At 34.0% G+C, this 20844-nt stretch overlaps 1 protein-coding gene across 1 annotated transcript in view; it reads right to left on the bottom strand.

Annotated features, from left to right (window-relative positions):
• SESTD1 (SEC14 and spectrin domain containing 1) overlaps positions 1 to 20844 on the bottom strand; it is a 76483-nt gene that overhangs the window by 14650 nt on the left and 40989 nt on the right. Inside the window, exons 6-10 of the mRNA XM_081143419.1 lie at positions 15431 to 15544; positions 14206 to 14300; positions 11969 to 12024; positions 10190 to 10401; positions 2826 to 2948 (exon numbers count right to left, since the gene is read on the bottom strand). Of these exons, the coding sequence (XP_080999545.1) occupies positions 2826 to 2948; positions 10190 to 10401; positions 11969 to 12024; positions 14206 to 14300; positions 15431 to 15544 (600 nt within the window). The remainder of the gene's footprint in view (positions 1 to 2825; positions 2949 to 10189; positions 10402 to 11968; positions 12025 to 14205; positions 14301 to 15430; positions 15545 to 20844) is intronic.

Below are 20844 nucleotides of genomic sequence, written 5' to 3'. Positions count from 1 at the left end.
GAAATGCCATTTTCTCTTGTTTCCTGAGACACGCAGCTCCTTTTGGCCACCTCTGCTGGCTTTCCTTCCTCTTCTTGCCCTTTAAATTTAGGAGCAACCCAGGGTTCAGGTTTCCAAAGGCTTTTTGCTTCTAAATCAATACTCATTTGGCTTGGGTGATTTCATCTAGTCTCATGCCTTTAAATAACATCTACAGGTTTATAACTCCCAAATTAACACCCTCAACCATGACCCCACTCCTGAACCCTAGACACTGATACCCAACTGTGTACTAACCATCTTCATTCAGGGGACTATCAGATATCTAAAATTTAACCTGTCCCCAAAGATACTGATTTCTAGCCTCCCAACCTGCTTCTCTTCCAGTCTTCCCCATCTTAATACTAGTTGCTAAGGCCAAACATTTACTCTTCTTCCAACAGCAAGTCCTGCTGACTTAACCCCTGAATCTGACAAGCTCTCATTTCTTTTCCTGCCTCCATTCTATTAGCCTCCTGTCTTCCTTCCTATTTTATTGTTTGTCCCTACTCCCTATTCTCAATACAACAGCCAGTGATCTTTTAAAAAACATGAATCAATTCTCAGCTAATAAACTTATTTTTAGCTTTATTTATGAATTATGCTTTTAGGAAGAATCTAAAACTTAATACTTGACAAAGTGTTTTAATACAAAATGGTATGTTAAAAGTTTCTCCAAATTCTACTCCTATTAACTAATCAATATACTAGAAATTTGTCATCATCATTTCATAAGACCTGAACAATTCCAATACATGTTTCAAAGTGTTGACTTTTATTTACAAAGAGAAAAGAAAGCGTTTAATAAAATATCAGAATATCTTAAACATAATAAGCTAATATACTCATCCTGCATCAATCTATTCTCAAGGTGAAAATGCAGTGCCATCTATTGGTTAAAATGGTGCAATTCTCTTTTGTAAACCTTTTAGAATGAAAAATTTCTAATCTATTCAAAAGTAGAAAGTAGTTGGTTCTTCAACAACACAGGTGTGAATTGCGTGGGTCCACTGATACATGACTTTTCCAATAAATACTGAAAATGTATTTTCTCTTCCTTATGATTTTCTTAATAACATTTTCTTTCCTCTAGCTTATCTTGCTGTAATACAGTACACAATACTTATACAAAATATGTTTATCGACTGTTTATGTTATTGGTGAGGCTTCAAGCCTGTTAACAGTAGGCTATTAGTAAATTTAGGGGGAATGTCAAAGTTATATGCGGATTTTCAACAGTGAGGCAGGGTAAGGGAAGGCCCATGCCCTTAACCCCCTCATTGTTCAAGGGTGAACTCTATAATGAAACCCCATGTACCATCAAGCTTCAATAATTATCAACTCATGGCCAATCCTGTTTCATCTGTCCCATCCAATCTGTCCCCACCTCCTAATGTTGAAACAAATTCCAGATATTACATCATTTAAAGAAATGAGATCCATAATAAGCCATCAACGTTTCTTTTCTTTGGGTATCATGTCTATGAATGCAGGTGTCACTGTATGTGCATACATCAAGTATTAAGGGCAGAAGAATGAAAAAATGCTACATCTTAAGCATGTCCATGAAATTTAGTAGGTTTCTCTGAGAGGGAGAGAGAGAAGGAGATATTGAGATGGGGTGGGGAAAGGGAGAAAGGATCTCATCTAAGTATCAAAAGATTAGTGTTTTAACTTAGCCTAGCCATCCACTGATCAAAAAATGTAATCTCCCAGCTTCTTCATGTATAAACTAAGGTGATTGGTATTAGCATAATGTATAAGAGCCTTTCAATTCAAAAGTTCTGAAATTTATTATTATTTCTGTGTGTGTGTGTTGTGTATATTCTCATTTATTACACATTTTTTCTGGACTCTTGTAGTAATCAAATTCTATACTCCTTACACAAAAGACTAGAGCCCCCAAATCATTTTTTAAAAATTAGATGGGAAATAAATACACTGAAATTTATTATTGATTTACATCACACATGGAAAGGACCACCTATAAGTAATTAGTTTCCTTAAATTGATTTTAAAACCTTATAAATGTAATAAAAATACAAAAGCAAACATCTAAACACAGGAATCTCTATGTACGTACCATTTGTAATTTCATCCATACTACATGCAATATAAAATGTATTTTCCAATATATATTTTTTGTAAACTTTATAGTATTGTATTCCAATTCTATGAACTTCTTTATAATATAATCCAATTTCTAACTACATTTATTCTTCTTGGTATCTTTTAAAAATATAAAATATAGATAAGCCTGTTTTTAGGATCCTCTTGTGTTATGTATCCTTATTTAAAGGACTTCTGTATACTTCTATAACTTCAGCCTCTAGATTAAGTCTAAATGTTCTAGAGCAAATACTACTTTCAAGAACTAAAGAGGAGGACAGACTAAATACAGTTATTCTATAGTAACATGTTCCAGAACAACCCACAAGGTTAAAATAAATCACAATCTATGTCAAAATGTCAACAACATTAAGTCAAAGTACCAAGAGAATTAAAACAGTATAACCTCAGGAAGAGAAGTTATAAGTTAAATACAAATTATTCAATATTTTTTAAGCATAAAAGAAAAAACCACTATGTTAGAACCTGTGAAATATGGAAAATATACAGATTTTCCAATTAAAGAATTTCATTTTATGTTTCTTACAAGAACTAGTTAGGGAAAAAATGCAAAAACAATAGGTTTGCTCTCTTTAGTGAATATATAGTAAACACTTTAGTGAATATAGTAGTAAATTTTACTAATTATGCACATTAAGAATAGCATTGTAACTTGCAGAGGAAAACAAGCCTCTCACACTATGCTGGCTCTCAATCTCCTCGTGCTTCTGCTGTAGGGCCTGGGAAGCCCGAATAGAATCTCCAATCCCCCACTGGGCTCTGAGTTGTTCTGATCCAGGTCCTTCAAGCCAGTTCACAACCTATAATTGGAAGTTGAGATGAAATTTTAATATAATCAAAAGCTTTTCCAACTTTCATTCTAATTGGTTTTCCCTTCCCCAAGTTCCTCGAGTATTTTTCATTTAAATTCTTTAAATTCTGTTGCATAGGGAGTAAATATTTATTCTGATCATCTGCCAGGATAAAAAAAAAAATCTGGAATGCTCCCACAAAAAGAGGATTAAAAATTAACTTATGATAAGAAACTCAGAGAACTATAGGATTTAGAGTTGGAAGGAAAATCAGAAATGACATTGGTCACATTTCTTATCTAACACTTAAGAAAACTAGGTTTCAGAGATTGATTTGTCCAAGGTAACATAATCCATTATTGAAAAACTAGGGCTAAAAGCCATGTGCCGGTCTAATTTAATATTCTTCCCACGGCATTGACAAAACTGAATGAATTAACTAATATAAAGTTAAAATACTAATTTACTTACTTTGAAAAGAAAATTAAAAACTAACCATAAAATTATACTAGTGCAATACTCTCTATGGATCTTCTTAGGATCAACAAAATATTCAGACCCACAAGATCATTTTAAGTTCCAATGACACCAATCTACTCAGAAGGATGTAGGGTGGGGACCAGTTTGCCAGAACAGCAACAGTGGGCAATTCCCTTGTACTAAGCCCCTGAAACAGTCCCACAGTTCAGGTGTAAGGAGGTGAGACACATATGGGACAGATAAAAACTTCCTACACTACAGGGGTCGTGCCTGTTAAAAAAGTCAATGAACTCAAGGATGCCCAAAGTTAAGCCTTTCATCAAGTATTTAGTTTTCCCAATCCAGATCCAGAATATTTTTTAAAATTTTTAATTATTGATTTGAGAGAGCAAGTGGGGGGGGAGGGAGGGAGGAAAACACCGATTTGTTGTTCCATTTATTCATGTATTCATTGGTTGATTTTCGTATGTGCCTTGACAGGGAATTGAATTCCCAACCTTGGCATATCAGGACAGCACTCAAACCAACTGAGCTACCCAGCTGGGGCCATCCAGAATATTTTTTACTATAAGCAATGTTGTCTAGTAACATACTTGATATTCCAAGTTTTTATCAGGTTTTCAGGGGACCAGAGCTAGATAGTTAAGCAAAGGTCAAATTTTCATGCAGAAAAAGAAAGGGTTTTATTCACTCTTTATCCAAATAGACAGAGTGAAGTTATTTTAACAGAAAAAAATAGTCTTATCAAGACTTACCTGTTACTAAATTAGAATAGGAATTCAACAACAGATGTATGGTTTATGCCCTAAATCTAAACTTAGAACATCTCCAAAGATGTGAACCAGGGTATCTTGAAGCATAACATTATAGATGCAATGGATAAACAGGTTTACCTTAGAACTTTATAAACAAAGTATCACAGACCCATAGTGTACTTCTGTTATTATCAGGTTAAAATACATTCATTTTAAAATCTAACAGCTCATGTAATTTTTTATAATTATATAAAAGTGCAGCCAGGCCGGGTGTGGCTCAGCAGTTGAGCGTCGACCCAGGATCCAGGCAATCAGGGTTTGATTCCCGGTCAGGGCACATGTCCGGGTGGTGGGCTCGATCCCCAGTCAGGGGCATGCAGGAGGCAGCTGATCCATGACTCTCTCATCATGGATGTTTCTATCTCTCCATCCCTCTCCCTTCCTCTCTATGAAATCAATAAAGATATATATATATTTTTTAAAAGTGCCACATTATAGGAAAAAATCATGTATATTTCCTTCCATTATTTTTTTACATGCATAGTGTTTTCATATGTTGCTCCAGATTTAAGAGCCACAACCAATTTCATAGAGTACAAGTAATTTCTATCCTGTGTTTTTCATTTAACATTAAACAATGCTATAATGAATTTCCATGTGGCTACAGCTATAATTTCCAATGTTTGCAAACCTTTTCTAAGAAGGCTGACCGCCTTGCCTGCCTGCCTGCCTGCGTGCCTCCCTCCCTCGCTCTCTCCCTTCTGTCTAAGCAACCAAGCAACCAAGCAACCCACTTACCCTTATGAAAAGCGAAGTAATGTACTACCTCAAATAACTATTATACCTGATTTCAAGACTCTAATTCTCTATTGCTGAGCATGTAGAAAGTTTCCAATTTCCACCAATTCTATGAACATTACATATATAACATTTTTATATTTAGCATTGTATATGTATGTAGCATTTTATAGATATATGTAGCATTTTTCTAATTCTGCATTATTCTCACTTATTACTATGTAATACAAATATGGATATAGAAACAGATATAAAATGGCTTTTAATTACTTTTAGCAAATAATATAATCAATTTCACTAGATATGTCTAAATTCTAAAAATAAAGGTGGAATGAAAGCATCTCAAAAATATTTAACTATTTAATAATGTAATATACATTATTTTTAAAAATTGAAGACATTATTTAAACATTTAAACTTTACTTTTAGAAAATGCTAGAAACAAAAGAATCATACATAAATCATGATAAGTGGGGGAAAACAATTCACTGACATGGAACTTTCAAAGAGCAAAAGCACTGCAGCACAAACAAAACCAGTTACATAGTCAAGAGCACATATAGCTTTCACGTATGCTAAAAGTAATTTCCCTTAGGATGCAACATCAGTAAATGTATGACTATTTCTAATAAAAATGATGCAAACTGACATTGATGCCCCAGTAAACAAATTTATTTAAATGCATTAATGATGCTTTACCAAACTAGGTTATAAAACTTAATTTTAGTCAGGACATCTTGCTCAATCTGAATATTAACTTACTGCAAAAGCAGTTCCATGCCCAATCCATATCAGTGTGACTTCTCAAATGGTTACATTTATATGGGAAGTATAACCTTGGAGATATGTTCTTAAAATCTACCATGACAAGTATCTGCGAGGCCAAAAATGCATATGACTATCCACCATTCTTTCGTGACAAGGCTAATTTCTAAAGAATGCATGAGAGAGTATCTGGAAGTATGTGAGGTCACATCAGGCAGAAGGGCATGTCAGGCAAATGTCAAACATCTGACCCGATGAAAGAATATGAGGAACTTGGCCCACAGCCTCCAGCTGTATACATATGCAATTCAGAATGTATCCTATTTTGCCTCTATGGTTGCTTTCTACAGAGAAGAAAAAGTACATGGATGATTTTAGAAATAACATTTGCAATGCTGCCAGTAATTACTGCCACAATAAGCAATGAGAATCATGAGAGCCTATTGCAGTGAAGTGGCATTGTCTCCTACCCAGAAGTATGTGAAGTCTAATTTTTAAATGTAGCAGCAGCAGCATGGAGACCCTCTGCATACCACATGAAGTCTGATGCTATCAATTTGAACTGTGGGGAATAAGTGACTGATAACTATAATGGTTATTATTTATCATATAGTTTATTTATTAGAGCTATTGATTTCTCTTTCATTATATTTTCAGGGATAAGACAGCAAAAAGGAAATTTGGAAAAATTGAATTTTCACTAATTTAATGTAAGCAGAGATAGTCAACTTTATGATTATCTTCATATAACAAAAAATTGTTTTCATTTTCCTCAAATTTGCAAGACTGAAGACATTATAGTTTATGCTGTGTGTGTGGTGACATGATTAATATATGTTACTATATAGCTAAATTTAAAAAATCATTTTGGCAAGGGAAATGTGACTTGTGAAAAACAGTGCAGGGCCATTAGAGGATGAATATTAATGTTTTAACCAATTTACATGTAATGCTCATAAAGAAAACTGAATTGTAATGAAGTTTGTGCTTAACTATAATCTTGTTACCATCATCACCACCACCCTTCTCCAGTTTCTTTCTTCATTACCCACTTGAGCTGGTCCATCATTTCAAGAATGCATTTGGCAATAAATTAATTCCTTTGCCCCTCTGTCTTTTTATCCTACCCACTGATCTGCCACATAGCAAAGCACAAATGCTGGATAAATCCCATCTCTGTGCTGTACCTACCCAACAGCCAGCCACAAGTTGGTAAACTAATACAACCCCTCTTCTACCACTTCCAGGCACTGGTCGATTCTCATCTCTCCTTCAAAGGCAAAATTCTCAGTCACCTGTACTCAGTGTCCTTCACACCTTGCTCATTTCATGCCTATGTGCTTCCAGACCTGCCACTCATGCCCTGGGTTCATCAATGGCCTCAATCTTGTACATTCTAATGGACAGGTAAAGTCTTACTCTTTTTTAGTCTTTCTTTAGCATCTGAAAGGGTTACCAACTCCTTTCCTGAAATACTTTCTTCCCTTGGCTTCCTCCACACAGTACCCTTCGCACTTTTCTCCTTCATCTCTGGCCAATCCTTCACTGCCCTATCATTACATGCTGGAGTTCTCAAACTCAGTTAACAAGCCCTCTTCTCATCTACTCTCAGCTCTTTCCTTGGGCAATTCTAATCTACATCAATGCCTTTGATTACCATTCATATACAAATGACAAACAAATATGTCACCAGTCCAGACTTTTCTGATTTCTGGACCTGTTCGGGACTACCCTTCTACATCTTTGCCTAGATTTCTCAAAGTCACCTCGAATTCAGTATATCTAAACCCAAACTCATGATTCTCTACACCCTTTTCCACCCACACTTAAACCCTGTAAACTGGACACCACCACCAACCATCAAGTATTGCAAGCCGTAAAAATGATTCATCTCTGATATGTTCTTTCTCACCCTTACTCCTACCACTCTCCATGGGACTTGGCATGGTTGCAATTTTACAATTATTTGTGTTATTATGTAATTATGCACCCAAAAGGTGAGAACTTTGTCTATTTTACTCACCATTATATTCCACCAGCACAATGTCACACTAATGAACACATTCATATTTGAATGAGTGAGCAAATAATAGATATTAATAGAAAACTCATTATGTGCCAAACACTAAACATTTTATTATTAAAATTATCTTCTTTAATCCTTGTGAAAGCCCTATTGTTAAGCTCTGTTTACTATGGAGGTTACAGTTCGTTCCCAACTTGAAAGTGGCAGAAAAGGGTGAACCTAGATTATCTAGGTGACTTGTATACCACTGTTATTCCATCATTATGGTTTTCAAAGACACCCCCTTATCTGCAGTACCATAATTTAAATGAAAAATTCCGGAAATAAACAATTCATAACTTTAAACTGCATGCTGTTCTGAGTGAAAAAATCTTGCGCAGTCCCACCCAGGATGTGAATCATTCCTCTATCCAACGTATTCACACGATGTATGTTATCTGCTCATTAATCACTTAGCCTTCTCAGTTATCAGATTGACTGCCACGGCATCACAGTCCTTGTGTCCAAGTCACCCTTATTTTACTTAACAGTGGCCACAAAGTGCAAGAGTAGGGATGCTGCCTATTCAAATAAGCCAAAAAGAAGCCATAAAGTGTTTCCTTTAGGTGAAAATGCATGTAAATATAGGGGGGAAACATAGTATGTATAGGTTCTGGTACTATTCATGATTTCAGGAATCCACTGGGGGTCTTGGAATGTAACCTTTGCAGACAAGGGGGGCTACTTACTCTCAAGCTACTTGGCTAAGCTCACCTGGATTTAATACAAACTATCTTTAACTTACAAATATATTACATAGAAAAAGTTACATATTATTTTATGCTTAGTGATCTTTAATTTGCTTATCATGAGATAAAACCTAAATCCTTTTGCCTGCAGTTCAAGATCTTTCATGATCCAGCTCCTTCCCTCATTTCAAGCCTTTGTCCCCATGACATCCTGATGATCTGGTCAGGGGTCACCAACTACAGGCCAACTGTGGCCTACCTCTGTTTATAATTTGTAAATACAATGTTACTGGAGCACAGCCACATGCATTCATTTACATGATGTCTATGCATGACAATGGCAGATTAAGCTGCCATAACTGCAAGAAAAACTGATCCACAAAGCCTAAACACTCACTATTTGACCTTTTATAGAAAAGGTATGCCAACAACTGAAGTAGACATCTAGAGTCTAGTTCAATGGAAATAAACGTAAAAACTATCATTAATCGAGTGCTGGGTTCTTTCAATAACCCTTTCAAAAGTGGACTTATTATCCCTGTTTTAGTAAGAAAAAAAGGGAGGGTGAAAGAGAAAGAGAAGGGGGGGAGAAAGTTAGATGGAAGCTCAGATGGCTAAATAATGTAACCATGACCACACAGCAAATAAGCGGAAGAGTTGGGAGAACGTGCTCCCTGCCGATGGTGCTATGACACAAAGGCCAAAAATGTCCCATGGTGCCTCACTGCTTCCGTTTTCTTCCGCAGAGCCTGGGATTTCTCGCTGCTCTTACTTATCACGTTGCTCTTTATCCCCCACAAAGCGCAGCCCTTCTAAACGGCAAGGCACATGTGTAGAGGACACGCTCAAGCGCCATTTCCTTCACTAAGTATTCTCAGGTTACCCGCAACCAGAGGAACAGCCCTCCTACAAATGTCCACAGCACTTCAGCCATGCCCTTGTGACACTTAACCTTCTCTCCCCTTAAGTTTAATGACAGCAAAAGTCAAGTCTGCCTTTATATCCTGTACAAAACCCAGCACGATGTCCTCTACATAATAAGCACTTAATAAATAATTATCTAATAAACGAATAATCTAATAAAAACTTTCTAATCTGGATTTTTAAAGTAAAAATATTTTAAGATTTATCTTTTAATTCAACATGAAAATTCAGAATGTACTCCAAATAACAGAAATGTCTTGCTCAGCATTGATTTTTAGTATTAAAGGAACTAAAAATTTATAAATATTAAATACACTTAACACTTCCTGTGAGCTTCATAAAATAATAAAATTTAATATTTTAATTACTTATATTACATTTTATCACTTTGCTAGGACAGAAAAACTCAAAGCCCAAATTAACAAAAAACCAGCAAATTATTAGAAATAAATCAAGTTTCAATAATGAAATGTGATTTATTGTAAGAGTAGAGACCACAGATGTTTCCAACCAATTATTTTTGAAGTTCATTCTGATAGTGTGAGCTGAATGCTCAATGTCATCACTGTAGAAAAAATATAATCTTAATGCAAATACTATTTGTAAAAATATACATAATTAAAAAAAGAGAAGAGTATGGTTTGATATGTCTAAGGTTGTCTGTTTAGTATAAATAAGGTTTAGCACCAACTCAGTCACAGAGTAGAAATGATTTTTTAAAATCCCAACATTTATAATTAAAAAGAGTTAAATATATTCAAATCAGACACCTACCTGCATCACCTTCTGCTGAATCTCTTCCAACTGTGTACGCTTACTGCGTTGCCTACAAACTTCCTGGTAACGGGTATATTGCTCCCGCAGTGAATCTAGTAATTTCATAACCTGTGGCTGTGCAAGCAGTTCATCATCCATAGGAGACCATGACACCCCTCCATCTGAGCCATTAAATCGACGCTGCTGTAATTCAGATAACAATTCATGCCCTGTATGGATAAAAGATACTTATAATTAACATCCATAAAGAAATACAATTCTTCTCAATCTTCTCAACTCTGGCCCCTTACTTTTAGAACCTATCTATGTTTATGTCTACCTACCTACCAGGTCTTAAGTACTGAAATGTAATTTTAAAATTTATACATGGACATTTATACAACATACTATATTTATATGCTATTTCATGTATCATGAATATACAGGGTGGGGCAAAAGTAAGTTTACAATTGTTTGTATGGAAAAATAATATGATTAATAAATAATAACACAAGAATAAACTGTGTTTTGTGCACTCACAACTGTAAACCTACTTTTGCCCCACCTTGTATAAATATCTCTAGCAGTGGTTTCACAGACTCTAGCAAAACACATTGGAGTTCTTTTAAATAATAATACCTTAATTCTACTTTTACTGTGTTTTCTGATAATGGCTCACAATTCTAATTCTGCTGTGTGCCAGGCACTGCTCGAATAAGCACTTTACATGTTAACTCATATATCCTTCACCACAGTGCAGCAAAGTGCAGGAACTGTTATCATCCCAATTTTAAGATGGAAACTGAGGCATGAAAATGTTAAGTAACTTATGTAGGTTATACAGCTAGTAATATTAGAGTTGGGACTTGAGCTGTTTGGTGTCAAAGTATAGTCTCTGAAATCATCATGTGGTGCTGCTTCGCTAACAGAAATGGTATTCACAAGGAAAACATTACGGGTAACAACTGTCAAAGTAGAAAAACTAACTGTATTCTGATTGTAATGGCTTTTATAAATTTATATATATACTACATACCATGCAGCACTGAAAACACACTACATGCAAGGCCACTGCAGGGTGCTAAGTGTTTTCACCTAGATGATTGTAAAACAGTATATCCAGTGGCTTTGGATTAAGACTTGTTTTTAGTGCTATGGTGATAAAACTTAATAGTTACTTGACCTTGGGCAATTTTTTTTGTATCTCCAACCCTTGGCTTCTTTAGGTGCAAAATAGAGAAAATAATCCTAATTATCTCAAGGGGTTGTTAGAATAAAATATGAAAATACAAAAAAATATACACAATGTTAGAACAAAGTAAGTATTCAATAATCCTCATAGCAACCCCATAAAATAGAAATTTTTATGTCCATTTTACAGATAAGAAAATAAATCCAAGTATTTCAAGGGTGAGATAATTTAATGATTTATCATTATTAATATTTTTAATATTGTAGAGTATATTAAGAGTTCAGTTAAATAAAAAAAGTTTGAAGAATTTCCCTTTGAGTTTCTACCAAATAATAGAGTAATTCATCACTTAAATAGTGAATAGGTTCTCCAACTTTAAGCAAAGCAATGTATAACAAAACCAATTTTACCATAGGATAACTGATATAAACAAGAGTTAAGTTCCTACAGCATCTCATAATGTTATAACTAAATGACTTTGAACAAAATGCTATTATTCAAGGACCAGATGTACATGCTCAACCAATGTTTATTTCATGAACCAATCAATATAGGATAGGTTTACTGTATTATGATGATTACTGATTAATGTTTTCTCATCTTACCTGTCTGAAGAACTGTTTCAGGATCAACGGATGGAAGGAAGTTTAAATCCACAGACCTGGCAAGCACCAAAAGAGTAATTCTTAAAAGCTATATATCCATATAACTTAAGAAAATCCTTTATATATACATATTAAAACAGGTACACACAAGTATGAAAAATCTGAGGCATGCCGTTCTACCATGATAATTTCTTTTAAACATTCAAAAAGCTATTAGAGATAATTAAATACTCGTACCCAAAGAAATATCTATGTGATAAATCACAAAATATACTACTTTAAAAATACAGACTATTATTATATTATTTCAAATATATCAAAGAAATGCATTTTAGTAGTTTTCACTGGATATTTGTTTCAAAATGAAATTTGCAACCATATAATAACCCAGAAATGTTAACATTAAAAAAATGCATGCAGCCATCTGCCAATTAAAAGTTTACTTATCTACAGCAACCTTTTAGAGCTACAAATATTCTTATATTTGTGTGTGTGTGTGTGTGTGTGTGTGTGTGTGTGTGTGTGTTGTCCTTAGCAATTTTACTCTCTTCCCTATACTAATTATGCTGTATGTGAGTTGGACTACGGACCTCATTAAACACATCTGCGAAGTAGATGAAGGAAAGATAGCAAATCAAAGCCCAGGACCTTGCTGCTGTAACAGAAGTGTTGCTCTAAATCTTTCACTTTTGTCAACTGATCTAGGCCTTTGGCCCTTATATAGCCTAGATGCTTCCTGAGGGCTGACATAATGGTGATAAAAATTTGCAAGAGGAAGACTTTACTATCTGGGATTTTAGAGACTAGGCAGTAACACTCGAGTTCCTTTAGGAGAGATTGGCAAATATAAGATTTTATTTAATATTTCAGATAGTCATGTGAACCAGCATTTCCCAAAATAATTTCCAAAATACTAAGCAAGATATTATTAGGTGGAAAAAAAGGGGTGACACTGGAATGTAAATACAAGAAGTTCTAAGGAAGCAATTAAACAGGTTTTGGTTTTTTTAACTGCAAAGCTTTCTCAGCATTAAACCCTATGACCATAAACTCATTTTCTATAGGCACCCTTTTAGTCTGTCTTTCCTGAGGAACAGGACTTTAAGAAGTCCATCAAACTTACCCTGCTGGACTACTCAGAGAGCAAGAAGTTCAACAAATTTTTATTACATAACTTGTATAAGATTTTCAGTTCCTAAGCCACAGCATATACACAAACACACACATACTGACATATATTTAAAATTTTTACATTTTAATACTGCATCTATAGGATAGTAATGTTCCTAAATGTTTGTTTTAACTTTAATGATGTTTACATTCAAACAATTTGTTTTCACATTTTTACTTTGTTTTAATCAAGAACAGAGTGACCTTCTCATATCCCTTTTATCATCTCATTTGATTGGTATATGATTATATTTGGATTCATGAACTATCAAGATGAATTTTATCAAGGTTCCATTGTATTTGTAAAGCCAGATTCAAAAGAGACAGACAAGGATGAGTACTGATTCTTTCAAATTTCTTAATGAAAAATTACTGTTCTAGTGACTACTTTGTTACTGAGAGACCAGAAAGAGTTAATTTGCATCCTGAAGTGCCTTTTACCTGGGGAGAGTGACTTGGCCTACCTACAAAAAATGAAAACTGTTAAGATTACAAAGTTCAATGGAAACTCATTATAATGATTTATCTAGGTAGTTACATTTAGATAATACACATGAACAATTACTGTATCTAGTGTCATAAAACACTAAATTCCCTAAGTTGAACTCATGAATATCACATTTTTAACAAGATCGCAGGAGTTCTACAAGCCACACATTTAAGTGCTAATGTATTTAAATAAGGTTATATTAATTTTATTTCAAGTTGCAACCTTTTCCACATTTTCACAAGCAAAGTTGAATTCTAAAAAGGTAGAAAATTGTCTCATTTGGGAAACATTTCCTTGCCAATGAATATTTTACACAATGTCACGAAAAAGTAAAGAAATTGCTATTTATCAAATAAAGTATTTTGTAAAGAAACTTTGATTCAAATCAGTAAACTTTACATATAAAGCAAATTCTCAAAAGTTAAAAAATATGTTTAATTCAACTTTTATATACCAATTTTTATTGATGGAGGCCTGTTTACCTGAGTTCTTTTAGCTTGCGTTAACAATAGGGGCATATTTTATCACATTAATCATAGTTTTTCAAGAGTATAATTGTATGACTCTGGTCACCTACCTTTCTTTCTCTTGATTTCCTTTATCACTTCCATTGTTAATCAAAGCAAGTTCATCTAATAATGACGTAGATTCCTTTGTAAACTTCTCAAAAACCTACAAGATGAAATTTTATTAGCATAGTAAGAATAATCTTAAAAGTTAACATGTACAAAAGGATTTTCAGTTAAGAGCAACAGAAATTAGCCAGGCAGGGTTCCCCTTCCCTCTCTGGATGTCACTTAGTACAATTCAACCATCAGAGCACAACAGCATCCAGGAGAGAAGACTCAACCACTCCCTGAAATAATGAATAATTTCAATGGATAAGAAATTCCTAAAATTTAAATACATTACGAAATTATTTTTATTCCTCAATCAACAAGTTTGTTTTTATTCCAATGTTTCCTTGAGAAACATCTGCACCAACAACAGTGTCAACTATATGAACGTTATTTAGAAAAGTTTTAATCCTCTACTTCCAATTATGGAACATTTCTTTATGTTATTCTATTCCAAGCCATACTGGTTGCATGTAATGGTTAAAGAATTTTACATACAAGCATATAGCATAAAAATAAATTCTATTTTTAACTAGAGTTCTTAAAATATTTCTGAAAGGGGATTTGGGCAAGTCCAGTTAAAATAAAGGGGACATTCACTTGTCTGATAACGCTGTTTAAATATGGTGGAAATAGAATTGGTTTTCCACTCTGAAATATCCAAAAGTTCATCATTCTTCAATAAAATTAGCATATAATCCAAATGGAGTTAATAGGAAATTTGTTCTTTTAGTCCCCAGCAGTTTGGTTAAATGATGCTGTATTACGCAGAGAAGCAGATTTCAGAAGTCTGACAAAGAAGATACATTTTCAGAAACTTAAAACCACAACCTGCCAAACTACTCTCCAATTCAAACTGATGTTTAAGCATTTTCTCTGAGAATGTTGTATCAACGAGGTTACCTCCCAGGAAATTATGCTACTCTGTTACTATACTTTGAAGATTTACAACTTTGACTAGTAATACTGCTACTAATGACAACAGTAATAGCTAGCACTTGTGAGTCTGATTCCAGAGTATTTAACTTCAAGCATTATACTGTGATGTGGCATACATTATATTTCTTCATTTTTGTAAAAAGGAAAACAATCTACATTTTGGTTAATTACATTTTAATTGATTAAAATAATAGTTATCAAAATACTTATATGTAATAACATTTTATCTCATTGTAATATACTAACCAGCCTCTTATTTAACCAGTCCATGTGATCATAGGTGAGACTTCCACCAAAATCTTCTGTTAACTGACACGGTTCTATATAACGAGTCAATTTATTGGCGGACACTAAAATAACCTATGGAGGTAAAAAGAAAAGAGAGTCATTTTTTATGTCCATTAAAGTAATGAGGAGGTAAAATTAGGGTAAATTATGCAATATTGTTTCCAACACAATGATATATCAACTATTTAATACAACATTTAAAATCAATTCAATTAATTGTGGATATTGCTAAGAAATATGCTATCCTAAACTGTTTATAATACCACATTTTAAAAAAACAAGAGACACTAATCTAGAGCAGCTTAGTTGAAATATTTTCAAATTTTTATCAATATTAATAATTTCTTGGTAGTAAAAATAAACTCCTTTAATACAATAATGTATTCAGCAAAGAATTTTCATATGAACTTAAAATTAGTTAAGTACACTAAAATGACAAGCACAAATGAATAATAAATCTGGCAATCAAAAATGTACACACTTTATTGTGCTCTTGCATTACACCTTGTAATAAGGAATTAACAAGTCTATCATTTTACTATAATTTGTGAAAAGCTACTAAGGAAGAAAAATCAAACTTGATGAATATTAAAAAATTATATAAAGTTTCTCTAATATTCCTTTGATTATATATTAACAGAATATGCCCTGTAATAGTAAAGTAAAACTTGGGATATACTAATACTTAATTTGAAAATTAGAACTAAAATGTGGGGAGAAGATTGGAGAATTCATAAACATGAAACCTACATGTTAAAATGATAATCTTTAAACTTTAAATGATTTCAAATACAAATTATAGAATCACCTAAAAGACCATTGTAGGACTAAATAAACTTCCAATGAATATACACTTTTTTTTTTTCAAATATATCTTTATTGATTTCAGAGAGAGGAAAGGAGAGGGAGAGAGAGAGAGAGAGAAACATCAATGATGAGAGAGTCATTGATCCAACCCGCAACCGGGCATGTCCCTGACCGGAATCAAACCCTGATCGCCTGGATCCTAGGTCGACGCTCACCCCCTGAGCCACGCCTGGCCGGGCTGAATATACACATTAATATAAAAGAAAATACATGGGAGAAAGATATTCAAATGGTAGTATTGATGCAAAAATAATACATGAATTTGAATTAACAAGACTTGATAAAAAAAATAATGTGTTAAGATGGAAAAAGCATCATTCTCATCCCAAACATGAAGGACAGATAATCTACAAAATTATAACTTTTTTGGAACTCCTCAGAGGGAAGAGAGCACAGAGAAACCAACTAATCGGGGGGGGGGGGGGAATCAGGTACCATAGATCCCCAATATCCCTGACAAAACAGAATTCTTGGGAAAGAAGATGTGAGAGGAAAAAGTTATCCCTTTGGTCTTCAATTTGAATTGAAAGTACCAGTTTAAACTCATGACATCTTTCATCTTAAATAAAAACACACATACACAAATTTTCTAGTCTGTCCACTGACAGCTTTAGAAATAATGACCAATTCTATAAACATACACACTCCTAGCATCCAGACTGTTGTCTCCAAATACCATTTCCCACTTTAAGAAGTCAAGGCTCCTTTGAGAAACGCCAGGTCTGGGATTGGAACTACACATGATGAGCTTGGGACATCTCATCTAGATATCAAGAAAGGTTATTAAAGACTACTAGGGCTGTGCAGAAAGGTCCTCAAAAGGTTTCCACCAGCCAAAGATGTAATAATTTGCGTATCAGTAAGAATAATAAATGTCATATTTTGAAACATTAATATGCTTAATTCAATAAACTCATAAAAAGAAATGACCACAATTGAACTAGCTGGGGAAAATAATTGAAAATCAGAAAATAAAGGGAAAAAACACTGATCTAACCTTTCATATACAAACTATACCACTGGGTAAATAATAAATGAAGTTAAGTTTCTCATTATAGAAATATTCTAGCTAGTAAATTAAGAAAGAATAGGACTAGAACATCATCATTTTAAATCTTTAATAAACTATGGGATCTAGGCACTGAACATCAATGGCTGCTAACATCACAAAAAAGAAGACAACTATTATGAGCCTAATCAAGGAACACATCACCACAAATGAACAGCCTTGGAAAAAGAAAATGAATTCTGAATCTAATCAACTGTCTAAATCCAACTATCAATATTCATGGCAATACAGAGATTTGTGAAGGCAGAAAACCATGTTAAACCACACCACAGAGCTACTCCCTGCAATGAAAAACTCCACAGGACAAACCACCTGGTCTCTTCAAGGGGGAAAAAGATGGTTAAGAAAAGAGAAAGAAAATTGAGATTACAAAGCTTCATTCAATGGACTAATACAGAATCCCACAACCAATAAGAAGAGAATTACATATTCTTTTCAAGCAATCATGAAATATTTAAAAACCTGACTGTGTATCAGGCCATAAGGAAAGCCTGGGTACATTTCAAAGAAAAACTGATAACACTGTATCACCACAATGAAATTGAGCTAGGAGTCAATAATCAATCAAACCAGAAATCATTAATAAGGTTCAAAAACCCTAGCCCCTTGGAAAGAAATCTCAACCAATCGCAACATATGGACATTGTTTAAATCCTGATACAAATAAATCAATGTGTGACTTAATTTATATATAAATTTATGAACAAATTTCAAAATATTTATATATATTTTATATAAAACCAAATCCTTTTATAACATTTATCAAATAAATTATAAATTTGAAGCCAATTGGCTTTTACATATTAAAAAAAATTTTTTTTAAGACATCTAGCTTCACAATCTAAGAAGCTTCATTTTAAAAAAAAAATCAAAGAAGAACAGATCATTTCAATCTTAAATAAGTGCTTTCAGATAATAAAAATAAAGGGAACACTCTTAATTCATTTTGAGACTAAAATAACAGTTACCCAAGGATACCTTGAGAAAATACTATAATGATTTAAATATTTTTGTTAGCCAATATCAAGTGGTAGCAAGACCACAGAGCAGCAGAAATTCTTATATACCACAAGTGGATATATGAATTAAAATGCCTCTTTGGGAAACAATTTGGCATTATCTTGAAATTTTAAACATTTCTATAACCTATGCCTGGATATTGTGCAAACAAAGAAAATTTATACATGTTTATCAGGAGACATATACCTGTATATGTTTATAGGGCATCATTTATAATGGTGAAAGAATGGAAACCACCCAAATATCCATCAACAGAAAAAGTATACTGTTTTTATTCACACAGTGGAGTAACATGCAGCAGTGAGAATGAATCAACTGTATCTACTGCAAAAGATACACATGAATCTTAGACAGGTAATGATGAGTGAGAAAAAGCAAGTCGGTAAAGACCGAAATCATGACACCATTCTTATAAAACCCAAAAAATAAATAAGACAAAATATATTATTTTAGAATAAATAATAACCCTAAATGATAACTATAGATATAAAAGAATAAACAATAAACACTATTTTCTTCTAAAGATTTTGTCTTTCACATTTAAGTTTTTAATACACACACACACAGAATGAGAACATAAACAGAGAATGGATAAACACAAATAATTTAGGTGGTAAGGGACGGGGGTAAGTGAATGGGATCCAATGGGGCACTCAGATTTATTTCAAGTTATAGATATTTGGGTTCTTAGGTGGTGGGCACTCAAGTGTTTATTATTAAGCTTCTTATATACATAATACATTTTTTTAAAATAGTATGTATCAAATACCATATGTAAAAACTAAAAACAGAAAAGAATCATGAGAAGGGAAGGACTTATAGGAGAGACACGAGACCTCAACCTTAGACTGCGGCAAGGGTTCTTCTGAGGCAGCAAAGCAAGGTCAGAGGAAGAGCAAAGGGAAACCTGGAGGTGGCAAGGACAGGGAAGCTGAGAGCTCACATGGCTCTTTTTTCCATTTAAAAAATAAAAGAAATAAAATATAGAACATCAGATTACACTTTTTGTTAGTCTAATAACAGCAAACTGTGCAGTGCCTATTTTAAATGGCAATTTAATGCTACATCTAGAATGAGTTTAGCATGTTTTGCTGCTGGCGCTCATTTAAAGTAACCATTAAGGCAGCAAGGAAAAGGGCTTTGTCTTAGGGAAAACCCGGCACAGGCCCTGTTTTGTCTTCTAGCTCCAGCGGTCTCCTCAGACTAGTTCCTGGACACAGACGCAATGTTAAGCATTAACACTAAGTGGAGTTCAGCCATAGGGACCACTTAAGCTCCCACCAATTCCTTCTGGGATCGAGGCAGTCACGTCCCCTCTAGAAAGATTAAGCACAATCAGACCCCAGACAGAGGCTTCTCCTTTCTCCAAAAATTTCCAGCAATCTATTAACTAGATATATACTAACAATGAAAGAAATATGTATTTATTCTATGAAGAAATAAACCACCTGCTAAGTTGATCATCAACTCACATCTGAAAAGATAACATTTCTAAAGTACTCTCTTCTGGAAAAATGACTGAACAGAAAATACAATGAATGTAAAACATAACAAATGGTCTTTCTGCTCTTCCGTTGTACCTTATTTGGTACAATCTTCTATTTAAAATGCTGAAACATCTCTTGAAAAGACCCTGTACCATGTCCCTCATATTATAACTTAACTTTTAGTGATGTCCTATTTCTTTGCTCAACAATCATTATCTAGTGGAAGTTAAATTTATTTATTAGAAGTATTATTTATTGGACGTTATGTGTTCTAATGCTGGGAATATAAAAATAAATACGGTTCTACAAAGGAAATTAGCTTTTTGTTTCTGTAATTATCCAGAGAAAGGTTGTACAACACTTTCATAAAAAGTAGTCTTTTTACGAAAGTCATTCAAGTCTTCTGGTTTGTTTCTAAAGTCTTTATTGAGCCTGGCCGGCTGTGGCTCAGCAGTTGAGCATCGACCTAGGATCCAAGCGATCGGGGTTTGATTCCCGGTCAGGGCACATGCCCGGGTTGCAGGCTCAAACCTTAGTTGGGGGCGTGCAGGAGGTGGCCGATCAATCTCTCTCATCACTGATATTTCTATCTTTCTCTCCCTCTCCTTTCCTCTCTCTGAAATCAATAAAGATATATTAAATAAATAAAGTCTTTATTGAAAATACTCTAAATAAATCTCCATGCTGTTGCCCCCCGGTCATAATAGCACAGCGGTCAAGGCTTCACTACAATACCCCCAAGTGGTTTCCAAATTCCTTTCCTACGTTAAACACCATTATATTATAAATGGAAGGATCCGGAGCTAGGAGCCAATCATTCTAGGTTTATACCTTAGCTATGCCAGAAATTCACTCACCTTACAGAAGTCAACCTAAAGGAATTTACTCCTGGCTTTTTTCCCCAATTTGCCAAAGAAGGTAGCTACATT

This window comes from Miniopterus schreibersii (genome assembly GCF_964146895.1).
Source record: "Miniopterus schreibersii genome assembly, chromosome: 7".
Lineage (NCBI taxonomy): Eukaryota > Metazoa > Chordata > Mammalia > Chiroptera > Miniopteridae > Miniopterus > Miniopterus schreibersii.
This window is presented reverse-complemented; position numbering and strand designations above follow the sequence as displayed.